The sequence below is a fragment of the Culex pipiens genome, chromosome 2, assembly GCF_016801865.2.
Source record: "Culex pipiens pallens isolate TS chromosome 2, TS_CPP_V2, whole genome shotgun sequence".
Taxonomy (NCBI): Eukaryota; Metazoa; Arthropoda; class Insecta; order Diptera; family Culicidae; genus Culex; species Culex pipiens.
The window spans coordinates 130,311,671-130,336,592 of record NC_068938.1 but is presented as its reverse complement, the minus strand read 5'-3'; the positions used below and the strand labels follow the sequence as shown (position 1 = coordinate 130,336,592).

General features: G+C 36.9%; 1 protein-coding gene across 1 annotated transcript in view; it reads left to right on the top strand.

Moving 5' to 3' along the window:
* The window catches only part of LOC120415336 (dystonin), a 175,352-nt gene that overhangs the window by 31,410 nt on the left and 119,020 nt on the right, over positions 1-24,922 (top strand). Inside the window, exons 3-6 of the mRNA XM_052706987.1 lie at positions 5,003-5,020; positions 5,234-5,293; positions 5,651-5,740; positions 5,811-5,981. Coding sequence (XP_052562947.1) covers positions 5,003-5,020; positions 5,234-5,293; positions 5,651-5,740; positions 5,811-5,981 — 339 coding nt within the window. The remainder of the gene's footprint in view (positions 1-5,002; positions 5,021-5,233; positions 5,294-5,650; positions 5,741-5,810; positions 5,982-24,922) is intronic.

Here is a 24,922-nt window from a genome sequence, read left to right as displayed (position 1 = left end):
ATGAAAACTCCGACAAGTATACGAATTATTTGAAAAATCACAAAATGTTTTAGAAAACAGTGACGGGAGGTTATAAACATATTGTTCAAATGTTATAGTCATTCAAAGGGTTCAAAGATGCATATTTAAATCTCAAATATCTCGAAAAAGTGCAAGCAAATTTTAATTAAAGGGAATAGTGTGAGGTGCCACCCTTTTAAATTTCTAAAATTTGTCCTCAAAATTGACAAAAAGTGTCGAAAATTCGATTTTTTGACATATTTGGGGTTTTTATGCAAAAAATCATATAAATTCAAAAAGTTGGTTCAAAAGCATGTTTTTTGACATCATTTCTAAATCACATTTGAAAACACAACCTATCTTATTTTGTCAACCTAATGTCAACACCGACAGGATTCCCAACCGAGGCACGATCTCATTACTAGACCCCGGCCAAGAATGCCGGCAATCCCAAATTGGTCAGAACACGTCGACAATGAGATGAGTGTCGTGCAGCGTGCGACTAACGCGCCAACTGCTACTGCCGTCGAGTCGAGTCAGAGGTACAAATAATCAATTAGTACACGGCTAATTAAATCAGCTCGAAACACGTGTACGAGATTTTGTGCCCTACAATTTAGTTTTTTCTTTGCTGCACAGTGGGTTGAGGTTTTGAATCTTCATGAGGTTCTTAAAACAAGCTTTGATTATTGATTCGCAATTTTGTTTAGGAGTCATGCACCTGAGGTTCCTCTTATAACCTCTTACTTGACTTGCTGACAGCTGACAGCTGTTGCGAAATCTGTACAAACTTCTGTGCGAAAACAATCTCCTTGGTTCGCAAAGGAGGAGCAGCAATTAATGGGAACCTGTGAAGAGTGCAAACGGTTTTTAATTGCATAAAAATGTTGTGGTTGTTTTTTTTCTTCTCTTTTTGGGGTCCGGTATGATGAGTTTTCTCGCGGGAACTTGACTGCATAACTCCGCCGAGTGCCTTTTACCACTTCTCGTGGAAGCTGCCGGAAGACGTCAGGTGATGGAAGCGGACAGGCCACCTTACCGCAGTCGTAAACGGTTGATGGCTAATGGTAGATGAAAAGTGTGTTGATTCTTGAAAATACAGATTAACTTAACTGGTTTCAATGCAGTTTTTCAATGCGAGAAAGGTTCAAAAGCCATCAGTATGATTCACCCTTCCTAGAATTCTAGAACTTTGTAGTGCAGCATTTCCTTAAGCAAACGTGACACCAAAACTGGACCAACGAAGTCACGTCACGTACGCTACTTTGTGACAAAGTGTGACAGATGAGTAATTAATTTTCATCAAGATCTGGACTCTTTGTTTAGTGCACTTAGCCACATGCATTTCACTTAACATGTAGTTGTTATCTTAAAGGGGCATGGGAATTTGTTAGGGTAATGTTAGTTATTATAAGAAAAAAGAATTAAAACGATTTGTCACAATTGAAATTACTATAAAAAAAAACTTGAAGCTTCTTTATTAACAGTGAAGGACACAAGTGTCGCAGAAAAGTGTTGATTTGGCCAGAATGCACATTTTCCGCATCATTTATTGGGACTTATTGGTTGGATGATCGATAGTCTGGAGATGTAATTGGCCGCCCAGCTCATATTTCACACTTTACCTCAATCAGAGGACTTTTGCAAAGAAGGAGATTGCATCGATGTAGGTCGTGCGTCATGTCGGTAATTGATTGTTGCAGGCTTTAAGGTTCTTGAGAATGTTGGCAAAAAACTGTAACTGACAAAGATAATTGACCAATCAAAATCAATAAAAAAAAGGAGGTAGTAGGTAGTCAGGACCTTTCTCACATTTAAGGGTGCACAGAAACAAAGGAAGTTGTTGTCTTCTTATTCCAAAGTTGTCAAACTTATGGACCCAATCCTGCAATAACGGGATTGTAAAATTAATCAAACTTTGTTGTAAATTACTTTGAGGACAGTACTCTAGGGGATGAATAAAAAAATATTTCGATATTTTTGAAGATACTTAAATGTCTGTAACAAAAATCTGGGTGCAAAAGCTCTGGTTGATGTGCACCGTTAAATGAAAAATTTGCAAACTTACTGCACAATTTAATTGAAAAAATTGTTTTTTTTTTGTAAATTAAGTTTTAAAAAGCCAGATGATAAAACTCCATGATTTGGAATGGTCTTTTGAATAACTTTTCTAATATGTATCAAGCATGAACCTAAAAATTTTTTTCGTTAAGATAACTTTGTGTAATGTTATGCGAATTTCATTTAACTGATAGAATTGCCAGATTTTCAGTTACCCAGCAAACAAAGCAGTAATCCAGCTGCGTGTAAAAGGCCTGGGTGTAAAATAAATTTTGCATTATTTAATGATATTTTATGTAATATTACACCTCGACATATGTATCAGTATAGGAAACCTACATGGCCGAAATGTCAAGCTCATATCGACGTCGTCGTGCTATCTTGTCGCACCCGCCATTTTGACGTTCCGAGAAAAACGCGTTTTAATGTTTGACCTTGAATATACAAAAACGGGAGCACGCAATGTAAACAATAACAAACACGTTTTGTTTGGCTGACCATTCTGTGCATTGTCCCGAAGTTTGGTTGAAGTTGGTTGCTAGAGTCCCGAGTTATAATTACAAATGTTTACGGTAGTCTAGCTTGTACGTGCGACAAACGCATCCTGACTTTCCTGGCCTGAAATCCCTTTGGCCTTTTGTCGCACTTACATCAATTTTCATGGAGTGACAAGATAGCACGACAAGATTGAAACTACTTTCATATGTAAAGTGACAAAAATGCAAGGAGTTTTTTCGGTTTTTGTTGAATATCTCAGGATTGAAATTGAATTTTGGGGATCTGTGAAGGTCAAAAGGTGAGGCATTGTGAGCTGTACAAAATGGCATTCTTAACTCAATTTGGCCCAAAATGCACGTACGACAAGTTAGCACGATGGCGACGATATATGCGTTTGTTTTTTTTTTTCCATTCTTCATCGGTCTGATGGCCGAACGGGCTAAGACGTCAGTCCTTACTGTTGGTGCTGAGTTTGAATCCCGTCGTTTTCCATAATTATTTGCTACATTGTTTTGCGTGTAATATTACATGTTCATTCATTAATTATCGCAAATTTTATTTTACAGTATAAAAGGAAAATTGGTGGAAGCTGTTAAATTGGAAAATTCATCATTCATCTTTCATTATTTAGCTTTACCTTATTTTTAGATGAAAAAGTTACACATCATAGGGAGTGTTCTTTTATTACTTAACGCACTCAAACACAAATAAAAAGAAAATAGAATCGTTTCTCATTTTCTCATTGTACAGTACATTAAAGTTTATTTTCATGTACTTTTGGAGTCTTCCAATAACAATACCTTTTGGAACACAATACAAGTTAATCATAGTGACACATTAAAAGAATAATAATTTAGGAAGATTGAAAATTTGATGGTTGAATAATTCGTCTTTTTGTGTAATTTTACTCGAAATAATGTGTAAACAAAATAATTCAACAGAAACTGATGAAAATTGTACCAGTTTCTGATGACAATTTCCACAATTTCGATCAAAAAAATTTTTTAATCAGTAACCTGTAATATTTTCAACCTTTCAAAATTCTTTTTTTTTAACTGTGAATATATAATTTATGAAAATAACTTTATTTATTGAGTAAAAAAAAGTTAAATTCACATTCTTCTTATGTGTGATCCTTCTCAACATAAAATTCAGGCAAAGTAAAATTTCTTGATTTCAAGATAAAATTATTGTTCATTTTAATGTAGATCATATGAATTTTAAATTCGATCTCATGTAAACTTTAATTCTTTGATTAAATTTGCTTACTCACTAAAGGCAATTGCCATTTACCGTAAAAAAACCACAGCAATATTATAACATCTGGTAATGTTGACAGATTTTGAATCAGAAAAAATGTGTTAAATTACCTCTAAACATTTGTAATTTTAATCCTTCTAAACATCAATTAAGGTAAACTTACATGGAAAAAACTTAATGTAAAACCATCTAACTTTTCACCCATTCCAAATTTAACTTTTTTTTACTGTTTATTTTTACTGCTTTCTGCATTTTGTAACAGAACGCTGAAGTGCTGAGATTCAAATTGTTCAAATTTGCTCGAAATTGCCACAAAATTTAAGCTAGCTTTATAATGTTGCTATTTGCGGCATTGAGTAATGTTTGAGACCTTTCCCTTTTTGAAACTCATCGAAATCTGACAAAATCAGACATTTCTTGATTAGTAAGATTTTTTTCTGCAAAAAAAAGATGTTTTGAAAAATGTTTAAACAAATTCTAAAAATTGCCAGTCTCTTTAATATCTCTTATACTCACATTTTAATAGACCATCTATCTAAAATTCAACGTAATGGATTTTCTAGTGAGCTGCAGAACCATTGTTTTAGGTTTTGTCAACTCTACCATTGCAACAACTCAAAGTTTAATATGAAAAGCAAATAAATTACTCAAAATTCAACATTGTTGGCACTGCAAGTGGTTCAATTTAATTAAGAGCAAGTGTGGTCCAGAAATTCACACGGCCAAACCAGTTCAAACTTTACAAAGTCAGTACCACCTCAACTTTGCCACCGTGGAGGTCTGTCTTAATTTTGACCATGTTTGGCGTTCTCCAAAAACAACTTCGAAAGTGGTAATTTATTTTAATCAATGCTCGCACTTGCCCAAACCCGTTTTCTTTGGTCATTTCTGGAGCAAGTGTCATCGAAGCTGACGAATTCCTGCCCGGCTCCTCAAGTGTGTTATTTATGTTGTTGATGCTGTCTTGTTTCTTTTTGGTTCACTTTACACCTTCTGCCTCTTTAAATGACGCGCTGTTCCTACCTCAATCCTGTCTGAATAACATGTTGTTGTTGTAATTGTCGTCGCGAGTTGATTAACTATAATTATGGTCATTATTTACATGCCTACCCTCCCGTTTTGCCCTTACCTGCCCGCGCTGCCGCTAATGTGCTACCGTATTTTTAATTACAAAATCTCCTAGCATTGGAAATATCTCAAGGTACGCTAATTGTGGAATCTTAATTTATTTTTGGTATTTTCAGTTGATTTGCAAATTGCTTTCTTTCAATTTCACAAACATTATTGATTAATTTGAAAACACACTTTTTATTAATCTTTTATTTTCATAATTTTGAACACAATTTTCAACACTTTTTTTCGAATTCATCAAAAACTGAAGCATAATTTATAATACATCAAAATTCAATTCCAGACCTACACCCACTTACATGTATGTGTTGTCATCAATGGACTGCCCTGTTGTCCACCAGCAGTAAGTTCCTACTTCTCGTGTGTGATTATGTGCAAATCGGCACAATTCGTTGTTGTTTTTTTCCTACTTGAGTTGGAATGTTTTCCCCCTTTCTTCCAAAGCTGCCTTTCTTCCACCAATTTTCGTTTGATTTTTGATTTCACCTTGTTTTTGAAGTAGCACTTTCACACTATTTTTGGTTGATTTTTGTGCAAATTTGCTAGAATTATTAAAAATTGCACGATTTTTACTCTTTCAGAACAATTTGAATATTTTAACACCTTGATATCTTCCAGTTTTGACAGTACACCAAAGTTGTTTGAAAAGTTGGTTGAAACTCAATTCTAAAAACGAACTTTCTCTGTTTTCCTCCTCCAGGCCTCACGACGTGTAGACGATCTGTTCGAAGATCTGCGCGATGGACACAACCTTCTTTCTCTCTTGGAAGTATTATCTGGCGAACATCTTGTAAGTATTTCTCAACTCCTAAAATTTTCTTCAAAACTAACTCAACTTTTTTGCTAAATTAACTTTGCAGCCAAGGGAGAAGGGAAAAATGCGCTTCCACATGCTGCAGAACGCCCAGATGGCGCTCGACTTTCTGCGCTACAAGAAAATCAAACTGGTCAACATCCGGGCGGAGGACATCGTCGACGGCAACCCGAAGCTCACCCTCGGTCTCATCTGGACCATCATTCTGCACTTCCAGGTATGTGCCCAAACTTGTTGAAAGCGAACTCCCATTTTCCATTTTCCGCTCGAAAGGTAGAGAGTTGTCCGAAAATTTTGTTGTATTTTAAACAATCATGCTGCTTGTAGAAAGGGGTTTGTTATACCCGGAAAACGCATTCATTGGAGTTACTTAGTTCTGCAAATTTGAATTTCTGTATGACAAAAATCTCTTTTTTTCTCCTATTTTGTGATGCTAGTGGCACAATTGGAAGAGTCATTGAAGCACAAGTTGAAATTATTATGATGAGTTAGGCAAAACATTCGTCAATACTTAAGTCACATTTTTGCAATACGCGATTTTAATACATACCTTTTTTCTAACAATACGTGATGAATTAACTAATAATTAATAAATATCCGAAGATTCCTCAATGCAAATGAGTATTGGAAATCGCGTTGACAATCCTAAAATTGTGATAATTTTGAGTTTTTTTAATTAACGGAATTCAAAAAAAGTATGCTTATATGTTGTAGCCTTTGAATATCTACTAAAAAAATTCAATCAAATTTATATACATTTTGATTTGTTTTCTCTTTGCGAGGAAAGGAAGGAACACAAAAAAAAAATATGGTAATATTCATCAGAAAATGGTGCATTTTCATCAGTTTGTGGTGAATATTCATCAAGTTCACATTTTTACACATGTTTAAGGTAATATTACTCAAAAAAGAGGTAATATTCAACCTACCAAATGTTCAACATTCCAAAATTCAACTTTTTTTTGCGATTAAGGTTGAAAAATGTGGAAAATGTGTAGTAACACATTAATAGGCGTAAATTTACATGGCAAATGAGGAAATATTACACATTTTTCCAACAAAAAATCCTTCACATCCTTAAAATAATTTTGTTTTTTTTTTGTATATAAAATGAGAATGGTTTCAATTATTCAAAATTAAACATAAGCAAAATAATGATAATTGGTCTTATAAATACATTAAAAAAATAACTTGATATGTGATTTGTCAAAAAAAGGAACAAAACAGTAACAAAAGTTAAACTACAGTGAATAGATAATTTCATGATGTAAATTTACCGCTTTCTAAATGTAATTTTACATAAATTAATATGTCAAAAATTTAGTTACATGAAAATAATGAAAATTTCACCAGTGTCGGATGAAAAATTATACTTTTTTGTTTTACATAAAGTCAGTCTGAAAATAAAAGTATAATTTAAAATCTATGTCATGAATTATGATTTAAAGAAGCAGACTTGTTTTATAAGAGTTATTAGTACCTTTGTGTAACCACTTTCAGTCAAACAGTCAGTAAAAAAACTTTTGAACAACTTGTTTTGCTTCTAGGGATATGAATTTAATTTTTTTAATGTAATTTTACCACAATTAATATGTAAAACGTTAAATTACAAAGAACAATGCAAATTTCACTAGCATTTGATGTAAAATTACAAATTTTTCTGACACAAAATATGTCTCAATAAACATGTATAATAGGGTGGGTACGGATTTTGAAAAGTTCTCAGATCAAGTTCTGGTGTAGTTCCCCTTGTAGGGCATACCCATAGGGAATCTCACGCCAAATTTCAGCTCATTTGGTTGAAAACTGGCTTGTCGCAAGCGGGTTCAAGCTTACATGGAAATTACTATGGGAAATTTTGAATTTTCGTTCATTCGCTCCTACAGGCCTGGGAAAAACATGTAGAAACTTCTAGGATGGCCAGAAATGAGCGTAATCGTCTGAAGAACAACTTTCCCTAAGAGACCAGGTCGATTCGTTCAACCTCCATCGAGCTCAACGGCAATACATCCGGGGTTTTCGGAACCAACCGTTTTCCCCAAAAAAGCATCAAAATTTCCTTAGCATGCTATGAATGCTTGATGAACACCGCGACGCCACATGTCAAGCAGCTACCACGTGGACTAGCATCGACTATAAAAAATGACTTTTTATTACTTTTTGAACAATAGAATTATCATGTATGGTGATCCTGATACTATTTAGCTGCATTCTAAACCTCCAAATAAGAAACAAAAATGTTATGGCGAAAATTTTACAATCACGTGGTAGCTGCTTGACATGTGGCGTCGCGGTGTTCATCAAGCATATATAGCATGCTAAGAAAATTTGATGCTTTTCTGGGGAAAACGGTTGGTTCCGAAAACCCCGGATGTATTGCCGTTGAGCTCGATGGAGGTTGAACGAATCGACCTGGTCTCTTAGGGAAAGTTGTTCTTCAGACGATTACGCTCATTTCTGGCCATCCTAGAAGTTTCTACATGTTTTCCCAGGCCTGTAGGAGCGAATGAACGAAAATTTAAAATTTCCCATAGTAATTTCCATGTAAACTTGAACCGGCTTGAGACAAGCCAGTTTTCAACCAAATGAGCTGAAATTTGGCGTGAGAGTCCCTATGGGTATGCCCTACAAGGGGAACCACACCAGAACTTGATCTGAGAACTTTTCAAAATCCGTACCCACCCTAATGTATAATCTCACATCAAGAACCGAGTGAAATTACATCAGCGAAGTAAAACTTTCGTTTTTTTATGTAATTTGATTTTTAAACATTTATTTAGGTAAAATCACAAACAATATTTTAATTTACTAGTCAAAATTTTTAATCTGCCGTTTTTTTTTGCTTTTTTGCTGTGTGATATGTACAGTTCTTATTTCAAATATCAGAGGAATGAAATTCTGTTTTACATTAAAGGCCATATTTAAAATTTGCTTTGAAAATATAAATTTAGTTTAAAAATGTCTCAATTTGGTTATATATAAACTACACGTTTCACAATATTTTACTGTGCCATACTTTCAACATTTTTTTTAAATATAGAATCCAATTTAGTTCATTTGAGAAGCTATTCAGATTTACATTAATATATTTGCAGTAATGTAATATTTTTTTGCCATAAATTATAGTCCAAATTATATAAAAAAAAACCTTTTTTTAAATTTTAGCTTTTTAAAATGTTTTTAGAGGAATAGATTTTCGAATAATTAAATCACCACTTCCTTTTGAAGTATTGATATTTAAGATTACTTTTTAAAAGAATTCGGAAGCAATTTGTGCGAGAGTTTTGCAGTATTGAGCAGCGTTTGAGAGCCTATCACTTTCCATCAAATGCTTGAAAAATCTAAAATATCCTAATCATGTTGAAAATTGTCTCATCTTAAAAAAAGGCACTAAAGATTTTGAAAATTTAAGAGTACTCCAATACTTTTTGAAGATACCAAATTGATTTAAACACAGATTTTTGGGAATTTATAGATCGAAGGCTTGTTTCTCGACGACCTGAATTGTATAACCTTGTCTTTTTTTTTTTTGTTCGAGTTCAAAGAAATAAGCAACAATGGGAAAATAAACAAAAAAATACGTCAAAAACGAACTCGTGACTCTACCAATTTCCAATAATAAAGATAAAATAACTTAAACTTTATACTGATATACTATAGAATAACATTACGTTACAATTCGATGTTTACAACTTTTTGCGTTACTCACATTAGTAGTTGTTCTTGTTGCGATGAGCAAAGCAGTTGACTGTCACGCTAGAGTATTTTCCTATTTTCGATAGAATTTGAACTTCCACTTTCTTTCAATCTCACATAAAAACTCACCCTTAAAAATAAATTTCATCCCATCACTGAGTTCAACCGTCACCCAAAACAAACCAAACCGTTTTGTGTTCTCCTTTGCAAACCACACGAATTTCGAATTACTAGCTCACTCGAAGGCACAGTTTAGGTGACCTATGGAGGCCACAGGTAAGTTTTCGAACTTAGTTTTTTCGTTAACCTCCCCCGCAAAGTTCCCACCAAGCTGCATAATGCCATCGATATTTTTCGGCATTGCATCTACGAATTGGCACTGACCCAAACCAACTTTTGGAACTGTGAAGGCTACTGCTGCTGCTCAAAAGTAGCTTTTATGGTTAAAGTTTAAAATTAAAGTCATGTTTTTGCTCGCGTCGCATTTCATCTCCATCGTAGGTCATTTTCCAAAAACTGAATATTTATTGACACGAATTTTGAGGGGTAACATTTATGGCATAGTTTATTTCGAAGAGTTGCAATCCAACACTCAGAACTAGTCATAACCCCTTTAAGGCTAATTTGGCTTGCTGAACACCGATCCACCCCCGCAAAATTTGCCACCTTCTAAGCTAGAAAGAACCCTTTGGAGACTCTCGATCGCGCGAACCTTAAATGGGCTTTCGATTCTCAACGTTGTGGATGGTGGGTCGTCGGAAATTAATACCACGCGTGAACACGTCGTCGTCGTCGTCGCAGCCAGTTCTTAACCCAATTCTGTTCAATTATTTCCATTCATGACACTCTGCTGCAACTGGTTTGGGGCGGGGGCGTTTGTTGTTGCCTACTGCTCTGTTGAAGCTGTGCAAGCACATAGCACAAGTGATTGATCATAGGCCCCGTCGTCGTGTAATTTTACAGATAATTTGCATTTGCAACAACTCTGGGCTTGTGGCGGAATTGTGGAGGTGCCGCGCAATGGCTGAGGAATTTCGACATCGGAAGTCGGAGTCTGTGTAGGCCCTTTTGAGAGATCTAGGCGGAGACTGGATTAAGGGGTGGAATTTATCGATGAAAAACAACAGTTTTTGTTGTTTTGTGTTACTCCAAAATCAAAGCTGGAACAATCCAAGAACCGTTGAAAATTGCGTCTTGAAAAATATCGTTCAAACAGAAATTGCAAAAAAAAACAAAAACGTTTTTTTGCAATTTATTTTCAACAGAAGATTTGCAAAATCTCAGCATTGATTCCGTCTTCAGCAGCTGATGTCATTGCGAATTATCAATGTTCTTCCGTCCGCCGACCGGCATCATCATGTACACAAAAGCTCATTCAGCGGAGGCTTTTTTTTGCGCTTTGGAATGTGCGCGCGCGCAATAATTACCTCATCCGATGCTGATGTTGATGAACGGCACACGCTTTGTGTACAACCAACAGTAATGCACACACGTCATGTAGTTATTAAAAGAACTTTTTTGTGGGGTCTTGAAGCCCAAATGGAGCCTCAATTCGCCACAGGAACGCGCTGACAAAAGGTTAGTCTGCACCGAAATGGTACAGTAAAAGCTTGATTGTTTGACATTATTTTGTATAAACCTTGCTGAAAAATTTGTCACTGTCAACTTACTAGAGTTGTACCGTACTTTGATTTACAACCCATCTTCCTCCGCGAGGAGACACCTTTTTGCGTCCCGCGAACCTTTTCGCAATGTCTCATTACCAGGTCATAAATCTGCGATCGATATCGCGATTTGCCAGCCAACCAGGCTGTCACTGGCAGCAGTGGGTTATGCAAATTTGGAAGCCGTGTCGTACGCGCAGTATCCGAGGACAACAGTCTGGTGTTCTGGGTAGTCCCAGCCCACAACCGCGACCGAGAATACCTCGCTCACCTTGGGGGTCTCGCCTGACCAAGTCCCCTACTAATATGTGTGAAAGGCTACCGAAGTTGCCAGCTCAAGCTACCTTGTCATGCTATTATCACATCAATCAGGTGACAGCAGCACACTGGCGGCGAAAAGGTTCTTGGTTAATCGATGATGAATTTGTTGATGGCGCCGCCGACAACAACAAATCAACGAGCTTGTTTGGACTCTGATCACTTTAATGACTTTGTGATGGACGGACCATCCTTGCGGAACGTCGTGGCATTTACGTCATTTTGCCATAATATGGTGGACAATAGGTCACAATCCATGGTAATGACTATGCATTTTTGCATGCAAGTGATTAAAAACGAGTGAACAATTCTTCAAACAAAACTCAGTCCAATTCAAATTAGGAAAGATGGCCCTATTTGGATCTACTTTACAAAGATTTTATTAAGGTTCACAGACTTAAAACAGGTACAAATTTTCCTTTTCAAGACCACCGTGGCACCGTGTCTTTAAAACTATTGACTCTATAACACAACTCAACATTTTTGAAGTTGATGTCATTAAACGATACAGCTTATTAAGGTATGATAGATTTGGGCTCTCTGAACACGCTCCAATCGACCGAATTGATTTTAAATGAATACCAGAATTGCAGCGTGTTCTAGGATTCCAAATCTATCATACCTTGACGAAATTGAAACGTTCACTGACATCAACTTTACCAATGTCGAGTTGTGTGAAGCAGGTATTACACTATGACAAACAAACTCGCACTTTTTGACAGTTCAAAAGTTTGCCTGCTTTGTTTGTTTGCCTGCATTTGTTTGCAGAAACGTCAGCCTGCATACGAGTTTGGAAAACTTTCAAACACGAAAAAGTGCGAATTTGTTTGTTTGTTTGTCATAGTCTAATACCTGCCTAATTAATTATAAAATGTTTATTTCATACCAAAACATAATCCATGTGATGTGATCTATTTCAAATTGGTACCGATGATAGATGATAGATGTAGAACCCTTAAAAACTTTATCTCACCTCTAGACGGGTTGTAGTCTAAGAGTTTTGAAACAAGTTTCAACTAGTTAACTGCTCATGTTCGCATAAATGTCCCATATGCAAAAACAGCAACCTGAGAAAAACACATTTGAAGTTTTTCCCACACATAAGGCTATGTGTTAAGTTTTCACGAAAATACTGTATTTCCTCCTGATTTCTAGAACAAAGTACTGGATGTTATATGCTTTTCTGAAAGATCACACAATTTTGAACAAAACTGCATAATTAACTCAAAAACGATGAAAATGCATATGGGACATTTAAGCGATCAGGGGCAGTTAAGGGGTTACATACATGTAGAAAATCACAAAATTTCATATTTCAGAAATTTTATTAAATCCACTTAAAAGATGCTTTTCAATCACTCCTGAAAGTTTCATGAAGATATTACATGATTTAACTGAGTAAGAGACGATTTACGCTCAAAATTTTGCCATGCGCAAAGCGAACTGCCAAACTTTGTGAGCGTTTTTCTCTGAAAACCGAGTTGATTTACGGGTGCCACGATATCTCGAGATGGGATGGACCAAATTGGCTGAAATTTGAGGTGAAGATTTGCAAGACATATTCCGTGTGCATGACGAAGCCCGACTTTGAAATTTGGCATTTAAAAAAAAATACAAAAATCTAAAACTGATGATTTTTTATATGATAACATAGAAATATTTTTATCTTTTTTTTTCAAATAAACTTTTTGAAAATCGGGCTTCGTCATGCACACAGGACCGGTTTAACGAGGCTTCACCAAAATTTTGAGCCGATTTGGTCAAAGCAGTGTGGAGATATCGTGGCACCCGTTTTTTTAACCTGCTTACTTAAAATAGGTATATCTCGGTAATTATACAACCAAATGTCTTCAGAATTATTTTGATAATTGTTGAAAATATATATTTTAATGCTCTTAAAATAGATTAAAAAAAAAAGATTTAGTGTGTGCTCAAACCAACCTTCTGACATTTTTGCCGATTTACATGTATGTGACCCCTTAAGAAGAACATTAAGATTTTTTTTTAGAATTTTTAGTTTGGTGTTTGTCTTGCTTCATGAACATTTGCTAATGCTTTAAAAAAAATAGTTTTTTGGAGGTCAACAAATGTGAAAATAAGTAAAACATTCAAAAAGTGAGTGAAACAAAAAAAATTAAAATTTGAAACATGCAAAAGATGAAGCTCAGAGGTTGTAGAACAGCCTTATACTAAAAATAAGAAAAACAATTACATAGATCTAGGGTTTTTCTCTCAAAATTTATTTTCCTTAAAAGAGCACCCAGCTAGCAAAATCTAAACGTAGAAATATTTCCCTCCCTGCAAAGGCCTATGAATTGATCTCAGTTGAAAGGTTCTCCAAATCTCTGAATTACAAATGTAACATCCTGAAAAAAGAAAAAGAAAAACAATTGCAAAAAGCTAAATGATAATATCATAAAAAATAAAAATAAAGCTTTTCGTAAACAAAAGTTTCTTGATAATGTGAAGATTTTGAAAGACTTTTTTAAATAAAAAATTGCCGCTTGAATATTAGGATGGTCCAGGTGTTTCGTGGTTTTGAAAATGTAGTTTTTGGGCAGGTTTTTGTTATTTTCGAAAGTTGTTAGGCAATGTAATCCAATCTAATCTTTGCATGCCACTAACATTTATCTCGCAATCTGCATCTTGTATAGGCAAATTTACTTTTAATAAAAACTTTAAAATGGTTTTTCAGCCATATTTTTAAAGTGAGATTTTTTTTGAGACTTGGTCTAAATTCTGCAACCCAAAAATGACTGAAACTGGTTCAATTAGTTTTGTTTTTTAAATTGTTTTCACAGTTTTTGACAGTTTGACTGGGTTTTGACAGTTTAATTTTGACGTTTGAGTGCTTTCATTCAGATAAGGAAAAAATAAAGTTTCGGGATTCGATTTAGCGAATCGTCTCTGTATCAAAAATCAGTTAAATTTTGTTGGTAGATTGCATGTCTCGTTACCAAAATGAATATCTCAATAGTCCATCGCCACCATATTGACCGCCATCTTGGGTTACATATTCCCATATAAATTTTCTTACGTGCGGTTTTAGTATCATATTTCAGATCAATGACATCGAAACAAATGTTTTTTTTTTCGTGATTTGATTACCCAAATTAAATTCAATTTTTAATTAAAAAATTACTACAAATTTGTTTTTGCATGAAATTTCGTTTTTTTCCAAAAGTCTCTATTTTGCAAAAAATCATAACTCGGCGGCAGATTTATTGACCATATTTCTCTATAGTTCAAAAGTTGCGGGTTTTTGTCCCCTAAAACATATAAAAAAATCTTGAAAATAAAAAAAATACGTATTTTGGGAAATTGAGTTTTTGTGAAAAAAAAGTTGATTAAAAAATCTGCAAAAAAAAAATCCGTGTACCTATTTTTTTTTCTCAACAATCCTCAACAATACCTACAACATTGCCGAAGACACCAAATTGATCAGAAAATTCACTCAAAAGTCACAGCTGTTTGAATATTTACGTACCATTTTTGTATGGACAGCAGCCAAAATTGTATGGAGACTTGTATGGGTAAACCAATGACACAAAATAGCCTATTTGTTCATAGGGAAGGCCCCCACAAAGTTTGAGCCAAACCAAAAAATACAAATAAAATCCATTTCCGGTTATGTTAGAGAATTGCTCATGGGATTAAAGAGTTATTTTTGCATACAATTTTTATGGTTAGATCAGACAAACTAGAAAAAAATATTATTTTCAAATTAAATGGCTCGAAAAACTGCTATCATTATTCCGACTAAAGTCCCGAATTGGGACTCCCGAGTTAACGTTGCTTTGTTTCCCTTTTTGAATTCATTTTAGTGAAATGGCTTATCAATTTTACGATACAGTACACTCAAACCCCGATGGTTTGACACAAACTGTTGTCAAACGAACGGGGTCACTTTTTAGTTTGACACCCCTTTTACACGGAGTTCACATATACTTCCAAACGATTGTTTTGATAGTGTGCGTAAGCGCAGTGTAATAAGTGACATTTCGTCACTTTTTAGTTTGACTTTGACCAACCAACGGGGTACAAACGAAAAAGTGACCAACCACCGGGGGTTGAGTGTACAGACTCAATTTACCGAAGCCTTGATTGTCCGAAGTTGTGAAAATCCGAAGTTCGATTATCCGAAGTGAAACTTTTTTTAGCGTTAGATTTTTATGAATCTTTTTTTTTTATTAAATGCAAACCACTTTGATTCGATTTGCATCATTTCCCCACTTAATAAACACGATTAGTAAACCTTTCACGCATCCGTCCTTCACCAACCACCCCCTGTCCAGAGATTAACCTAACACGGGGCTGCTGCTACTACTACCTACTTCTCTATATTCACCGAAGGCCCCAGCCAATTAGGCGTAGGAAGACAGCTCCGGGTACGGAATTGGATATTAATTACCCATATTTCAGCGCGCACAACACCAGCTAGCCTAGCACTAGCTCCCACGTCCTCCTCCCCCGCCGTGCCGACGATCTTGGAAACAAAACAGTCAATCTCAAATGCGTCGAGTTGTGTGTGTTTACCTGGCCGAAGGTCCGACGAGTGTGTGGGAGGTGGTCGTCCGCGACGACGCCAACCTGAAACAAACTTAAAGAGTGCGTTTAGCTGTTTTAATGGTCCCCTTCCCCCCTAAAATTCATTCACAACTGCAGCACAACTTCATTCATTGATTTCTGCGTCCATTCATAAATCTGGGCTCGATACGACACAAACTCGCGCTCGTCGTCGCCGAACCATGTGTGTGAGAGGTGTTCAAGGTGAGCCTTTGGGAAGCTAATCGAGTCTCGCTAGTTTGGAGGATCAGCTGCGGCTGAACGATTTGAATTTCACGCCTCCGTAACACACATCAGCGCGAGTAATTCTATAGCCCGGAGTTGATCTGAAGTTGATCCGCGACCGTCTATCCGACGAGAAGCCGAAACAGAGATGACAACCCAATTAGAGATGATTGGTAGTAAAGCCATATCTGGGCGCTGCGAGGTCTCTCTCTGCAAGAGAGAGGGTCAAATTACTAATTGGGTGCAGATGGCAGCACTGGTTGTGTTGACAGCAGATCTTGAAATTGAAACTGATCTTATCTTGATCAAGAATAATCTCACTCAATTTGAAGATTGAAGATTCGAGGCTTCAACTATACAATTTCTCTTGCAAATTGTACTTAACAAGCCAACAACTGGACCCTTAATCATATCCAAGCGCCAGCTCGCATTCCAATTATTGTCATAAAAAACCTCCTCGTCAAGAACGACCCACATGTGTGCGATATGATCGCAACTCCAATATCTCAAGAGACTCAGCAAACCCTACATCAACCCTAACCCCGGCAGACCAAGAATAATCACTTCAGCATGCAACTGGCGTCTGACGTCGGCCGAGTTGCCCTCGTGCACTCAGCAATTCATAAATCGCAGAGATACAATCTGGTCGTTTCGAATCACTCTCGGTAGCTTCGTCGTCGCCAACGCCATTGAAACGCCGAAGAAAAACGTCATAAATCTCTTGCTTGAACCGCGGCGTAGCCGCGTGAGGCAAATTGCAGCTCTACGAGCTCTCTTGAGCGACTACGTCGCCGCCCTGGCGGAATTCGCTTGAAAACTTTGGTTGGTGTCTTGGCTAACGCATGGAGAAGTGCTGCGTGAGAGACATCAACGCAAAGCGACGAACTCGCGTGACGTCACTATACCCCTTTCAGGCGTGTGTTTGGTTCGGATTTTATGGCCCATTCGATTGCCATTAATCGAATGACGATGGGGGTGACTCAGTGGGAGGCGATTTTGGTGCAGAATGGAATGAAGATTGTGGACTCGTGGCTCGTTCTGCACAAGTTGGCGTCTACTTGGTGTGTCGGTCGATAAAAGTGTTTGAATTATCTCGTTGTCGAGCAATTAAATTTAGCAATTAGCAATTTGCATTTGATGCACTTGATGATCGTCGAATCACCTTCAAGTAGTACCTTTCGATTAATGTCAACATGAATTAAATTAATCGCTGGTTGAGTCTAGAGTTTAGACAGGAAAAAAATACATGAAAATTCATGTACACAGTAATAATAATCATGGTATTTTTACATCTGGAAATGATAATTTTTCTGATTTTATGTCAGAAAAAATGTGTAACATTGCCTAAAGAAATGTGTTAATTATCGTCTTATTATGCGGGAGTCTCGTTTTGCCTCCCTCACCTTACTGAGGAAAGACTATAAAATCACTCGAAAAATGAACTGCTCAAGGAAGTCTAGACCTACCTTCATGTATACCTATCGACTCAGAATCAAATTCTGAGCAAATGTCTGTGTGTGTGGTGAGATGTTGATCAAAAAATTATCACTCGATTATCTCGAGACTGGCTAAACCGATTTTGTCCGTTTTGGCCTCATTCGATCCGTCTTGGGGTCCCATAAGTCGCTATTAAAAATTATGCAGTTTGGTTAAGTACTTCAAAAGTTATGTTAAAAAAAACGATTTTGACAAAAGAAAACCCATCATGTTATACATTTTCAGAAAGGCATTTGAAAGACCTTTCCAACGCGTCCAAGACATTGAAGATCTGAAAACCCTATCAAAAGTTATTAGCACTTATGTGTTATTTATGCACTTTATGGAGGCTGGATCTCAGATATTTTGTTGAAAACGTTGTCCGAATCTCTCATGCGACCAATCGTTGGATAGGTAATCAAAAGACCTTTCCAACGCGTCCAAGACATTGATGATCTGACAACCCTATCAAAAGTTATAAGCACTTAAGTGTTTTTTTTGCACTTTTTGGAGGCCGGATCTCAGATATTTTGAAAAAACACCGCCCTTTTGAATATTTTGGATATCACCCTTTAAATGTCAGGAAGGCATCAACCACCTAAGGGTGGATTAAGTAACGTTTTTACATAGTTTTAGATTAAATTACACTGTAAAAATGAAATATTCAGCTAGCAGTTTTTATTGTGAATAAAAATTATAATTCTTATCATTATATTTATCGATTTTCAATTTTTTTTGTTTATTTGTCTATCTGTTTATTTGAATCATCCGACAACTTTTTGCTGTGTAGACCCCTCGAATGCTACCTTTTCACAATTTTATTGAAAAATCCGTACAATTTTATACAAATTTGGATCAAAGTTGTACGGAATAAAATTTTACATTCAAAATTTACATGAAATTTTGTAAAAAAAATACATTGAATTTAACGTTATATTGTGGGGGGTGAATCAACACATTTTATTAGGGGACCTGCACATTTTTTACTGTGTAGGTCCCCTAATAAATCCAGAAGAGAAAAGATCACCAGTTGTATTGGTCCGAGCCAGGATTTGAACCCCGATATCTACGTGCACAGCAAAAAAAACCGATGGTAAAATCGCATGCAAAAGAATGCACATCACCTTCGTCAAAAAAGACACTTTATATTACACGCTGCATGTACAATTTTTGTAAACACAAAAAAATGTTGCAACCGACGGGACTCAAACCCAGCACCTACAGTAAAGACTGGCGCCTTAGCCCGCTCGGCCATCAGACCGATGAAAAATGGAAATGATAAACGTATATGTGAGCTTGACATTTCGGTCAAGTAGGTTTCCTAAATTGATGGGCTACATATTTCAGGGTGTAATATTACACAGAGTTTAATAAAATAATGCAAATTTTGTTTACGCCCAGGCCTTTTACACGCAGCTGAATTACTACTTTATTTCTTGTGTGGCTCGGTTGATAGTTGATAAAAATCGGATTGAAAATTTAAAGGTGCAAATTTACCTCTTCATGATGTCATGTTATTTAACCACCCAAATTTCAAAAAAAATTGCTTAGATATAATCAAAATTTCACATTTTATAATGTTAAATTATAGACTTTTTAACATGAAATCATTCATGAAAAAATGTGTTAAAATACATCAGAAACTGATGAATCAGCGATGGGAAATTGTATCTCTTTCTACTTAATTTGATTTGTTACATGTAAATTTACGTAGTGTTACATAAAATAAAGGTAAACTTATACCTTCAAATTTTAAAACCTCGGTAAAAAACAAACTCTTATGTTATTTTATATAAATCTAAGAATAAAAAGAAATTACAACAAAAAGGAAGTAAATTTGATCTCGTTTCAGATATTTTACGCAGTAAATTTAAACATTTTTCTGACAAAAAAATTATGTGTGGTTGCGTAGAATTACAATTTCGTCCTTTTTATTAATATTTATTTTTTATTGCATATTTTGTACTCCGCAAAAATGTAATTTTTAAAACAAGAGATAAAAATTCATACAAAAGTTTAAACTAAAAAAAAATACTAAAAAAATAAAAGTTTTCAGAAGTCCTAGATTAATTCCAATTCAATTAATAATGAAATTATTTTTTTTAAGTTTTAAAATTTATGGTGTAAAATTACTCATTTTTCTCAAGTAAAAGTTTTTTTTATTATTCAAAAACTGTTACATTCATCCGTGTTATGTTGCAAAGATTTTTTTTGACTGCCTGGCTTAACCTAACCCTAAGCACTCTGAGATATTTAGATGAGGCTTTTTTTAATTTTATTTTTCTTCAATTATAAATCCGATTTGAATAATTCCAAATTTTAAATAAAAAACTTTATTATTATTTTTCTTTGTTATTTTTAAATCATCCTGAAATTTTCTCTTTTTACTTCACCCACTTTTCCCGATTCCCTGGAAATTGACGCAATTACTTCACCGGTCAAAACTAGTCCAAAGTCATCTCATTATTTGGATCCGTCAGCAAACTAGCCAAAATCGTCACATTTCCCACCCCGCCCGTTCTGGCGTTGAAATCTTTTGTATTCATCACTCTCTTTTCACTCTCTCTCGTAAATTGTTTCACCCAAAAAACTGGTGTGGGCCATCAGCCTGAACAAATTTTCTCCCACGAAAAGAGGAAATTAATCTGTGAAAACTATGCCTGTAATCGAGAGTCATTTTTCGCAAAAAAAAAAATGCCCGCTTCTTTGAACTAAACTTGAGGGAACACAGTGAAAAAATTGTACTAAACAACATTTTGTCGAAAAAAATAACATTTCCTACAGTGCACCCTTAAATTTAACGGTCCACCACAGATTCGCACCATCATTTCGATACGCGTCAAAATTCCAACGTGAAATGGTGCTAACTACTAGCGCTAACGAGTTTACCTTTAGCGCTAACGAGTTTACCTTTGGATTGCCTCAATATGCGATCAAACTTAGAGAGAGAAAAAAGTTTAGTACACTTTTAGTACAGAGCAAAATTCATTCAAATTGTGACAGCAATTAAACAATTTAGAACTCTACAAGTCGATTCCGAAACAGCCGGTCAGCGCGCGTGGAACCTTATGGATCTTGTACCTGTACCAGCTGGTTACGGGGAAGGGTGCTATTTTCACGGTCGACTTCCCGGCTAGCAGCCGGTGGCTAGTTGAAAGAGAGAGAGAGATAGTCAATTTGTCCGTTATACGCGGTACTTCCAAAACATTCAACGTGTGTTTGGTTGTGTTGGATGGTGCCATGCATGCTAAGTCGACTCACCATTTCCCAAATGACGACCGTCATGGTGGATGGTTCAATATGAGTCGTTTTGGGCAATTGTTGCTGGTGGAGGGTAGCAGAAAGTTAGAAATAAACAGATAGTTAACAGTCCTGTAAAGAACTGGTATTTTACACTTTTTAGTACGCGAATTTGAACAGCTTGTAGCACTCTAAAATCATGAATTTCGTTGTACTTAAATTTGTACTAAAATTTAACAATATTCCCCAGTCGACCCAAAAAGTACTGCAGTCACCCGTAACGTAATTCGTGGCACTCCTCGCTGAACAGTACCGTAAATGAATGTACTAAAACCTGTAACCACCGCGCACTGCCTGTTGCGTGCGACGATACAAAGGGAGTTGTTCCGCGAGCCAATTGTGTGCCTGTCTGTGCAATAAATTAATGTGGAAAAATGTTCTCTGCACCGCCGCCGCGTTCTGCTCCGCGAAGGTCAACGAAGCGTGGACCCCGGGAATGAATCAAAGAGACACACAAATGAATCCCGGTTACGGCTCGTGGGCTCAGCTGGCTTGTACTAAAAAAAACGGGGTGATCTCACCGGATGATGGATCGTGCTACAATACGTTACCCTTTTAATTTTTCAAGATCAAACAGTGACTCCCACACACGTGCCACTACTGCCCGCAAGGTGTCGCTCTAATTTATTTCCTCCCGCAAACAAAACCAACAGAAATGTAAATCCGCGATCGACATCATTATCGCCCGCAAACAACACGGTGGTAGTTCCGAGAACTACGCCCGCGCATCATTGGTGACGTAATGGCCCCCGAGACCGACCCACGGACCCAATCCACGGATGTCGAGCCTTTTTTGGAGAACAACAGAGCGCGCGACACCGATGCGATGAAGATCTTGAGCGTGTTCAACCCTGAGACCGGCGCGGTGGCCTATGAGGTCCGACTTTTTTCGCGGGGAGGAGGGTGTCCAAAATTGGCACTCGTCGGAATAAGAATCCATCATCGTCGTAGGGTTATGCTTGCGGTGGAATCCTGGCGCCCGACCAACCTCCACTTCACGCTGTTGTTTACGTTTGCTGAGCGCGATACACGCGCGAGACTAGTCTCGTGGGGCTTGTTGAGTGGACAGTCGGGGTTCGGTTTACGCGGGTTGGTTTTGTACGCTACGTGAAATGAAACTTGCGGGTTTTTGGACATCTCCATTGAGTTAGTTGATCTTCTAGAACAGATTCCTTGGTTGTACTAAAACTTCTGAACTTGCGCACTTTACTCCTGAGGGCTCTTGAATGACCCGAACTCTCCAAAATTGAGTGTAACAAACTCAGTGAGGGTCACTGAAGCCACCTGAGGCTCTACCTTCTGCTAAAATATTGAAACAGACATCTGTTGATGTGATTGACTTCAAGGACTATACTTTAGATAGTTTTTGGACCATCCAAACTCTCCAAAATTGATGTGATAGACTCAGCACAGGTTACTGAAGGTACCTAAATTTGTTGTGGTCGCTTACGAGCTGTAAAAGATCCCCGTTGAGCTGTTAAACGTTTGTACTAAAATCATAAATCTTCATTACTTACTTCTAGGAGTTTTTGGATGACCTGGATTTGTGGTAAAAACTAATTGAAGGTCACTGAAGCTACCTGAAGTTGGTACGATCAGTTTCAAATTGAAATTGACTCCTTTTGAGCCATTAAACCTCTTGTACTAAATTCTTAAAACTTAAGTAGAGCAGATATTACGCGCCCCTTTCAACTCACGCGCTAAACCAAGTCCCACTGTACTCGGAGAGCCCGCGCGCGAGCGAGAGAATGACACCCGTGCGCGAGAGAACGCACAGTGCTCGACGATATCGGACACCTATAGTGAAATTGTTTCCAACTCGTCACTTTCAGTTTACCTCAAACAAACGTGACGAACGGTTGCGAAGTCGCATCGCACCTCTCGGTTATCTCTCGGTCGGAAAAACTGGGTTTGTTGTGTGTTTGTGGGGGAGTTCTGGATTAAACGCAAAAAAGTGTTGGGAAAAGAAGATTAGTACATCCGTTGAGGATTCGCGACAGCAAGTCAAGGACGCACGGATGTAATTGTGGACTGTGTGACATAAGAAAACCGGATAACGCTCGAAGAGTTGTGCAATCGAACGGGCGCTGGACGCCCTTTTGTTGTTGTTGTGGTGACTAGGGCCGCCGACGACAGCTGCTGCTGCTGCTACCTGAATTGGGGCGAATCGAGTGGATCGCGACATTGGGACTAATTACGTTCGGAGTTTAGTACAGGATGTCATTAGGCAATATCAAGCGTGGATCTGTTTGTTTACGGATGCAACTGCAATTAAGCGTTCTGAAGTCAGTTTCTTTTAGTTGGATTTGTAAATTTTAGTACAAAATAGTGTACAGCTATTGTTTAACTTTTTAGTACAGTATACATGATGGAATTGATGATGAATCAAATTTGATCAAAGTTAACAATAACCACAGCTGCTATTATTTTTTGAAACCTCTGTCATTTTATCAATTGTAAATTTTAGTACACGTTTCGGATTTTTTTTGTATCAGAATTGAAATTCAGTTTTGTTTTGAACAGTTTTACTTTTAAAAAGATTTTTTAACAAATTAGTTTTTTGTTCTAAAGTATGCAGTTGTTTCAAATGTGACTGCTATTGTTAAAAGCATTTTGCTTATTTTGTCTGAAATCATCGTTTTTCAATCGAAGTTAATTTATTCATACTTATAATGTTTAGTACAAATGATGCATTGAGGTATTTGGCAGTGTTAGATTCCTGATGATTTTCAGTATTCAATTTGCTCGATGTATAGTGTTACATTTTATCCTCGAACACTCGTTCATCAAACGTTGAAGAATTTTAGTACAAGCGTTCCATTGGTGGATTCATCTGTGATGCTAGCTGATTTGTAATGTTTTTTTACACAAAATTGTTTGATATCTTTCGTGTTATATCATCACTTAAATTGGGAAGTTGACGAATATAAAACTTGTACTAAAAATTACATAATTAATAGTTTAAAAATGCTACACTACGTAAGTACTACAGTACTACAAAAGTAACTCATTGAAAAAGATATTTTTACTCATCAAAATTAGACTTCAAAGATTTAGTACAAGCGCTGTGATAAGCGAATTTTTTGAATTTTCACCAGAAAATTCTATCAATTGTAGAACAAAAGCGCAAAGTGACTAACTTTGATTAAATTTGTCTTCAAAATTCAACATTAATTAATTTTAGTACAAGCTAAACACCGCGCGTTATCTACAAGATTCCGTAACAAAACCAGTTTGTGTTCAACGGTTTAGTACACAGGATTTTATCGAACCTTCTTCAGTCTTTCGACGCGATACCGCGAGAGCTTCTGTTGATCTACCTCCGCTGCTGTGTGGCTTCGTTGATAACAAAAACAAAACACAACAGAGACACACGGGGCCTTATTTTTAGAACAACTCTGATACAATTTCATTATCAGCGGTGGACACAAAGCGGCTGGCTCTGGATCAATCACGGCGGTGACCGTGACCGTGTAGGTTGTTCCACTACCTCCGCAGCACTGCTTCGATTCCAGCGGAGGAGGAGTACAAACTTCACGTGACTTGCTCAACTCGAGGGGTTTTTTCAGAAGTTGTAGAGATCACCCACGTCAACTCCATACATTTTCAAATGGAGTAACTAATTGAATCAAGCTGAGGTTGACTTCCCCGGCACGCAGGTTCCGGTCACGCCTAATCGCGGCATTCCGACGTCCGTCGACGATTTGAATACGGTTTTGGACCGCCCGATGAAACCGTGCAAATGTGGTGGCAATAACGATTGACAACGCTGAATGGCGACCTGCGTGTGGGTGAATGACTCCAAAAGTATGATGATGGAAACACCTACACCTCATCTACCTGTTTCGGTGTGGCACAGTTTCCAGCTGAACCCGTCAACTTTGGTGTGAGAATTGGATTTTTGAAATTCAAA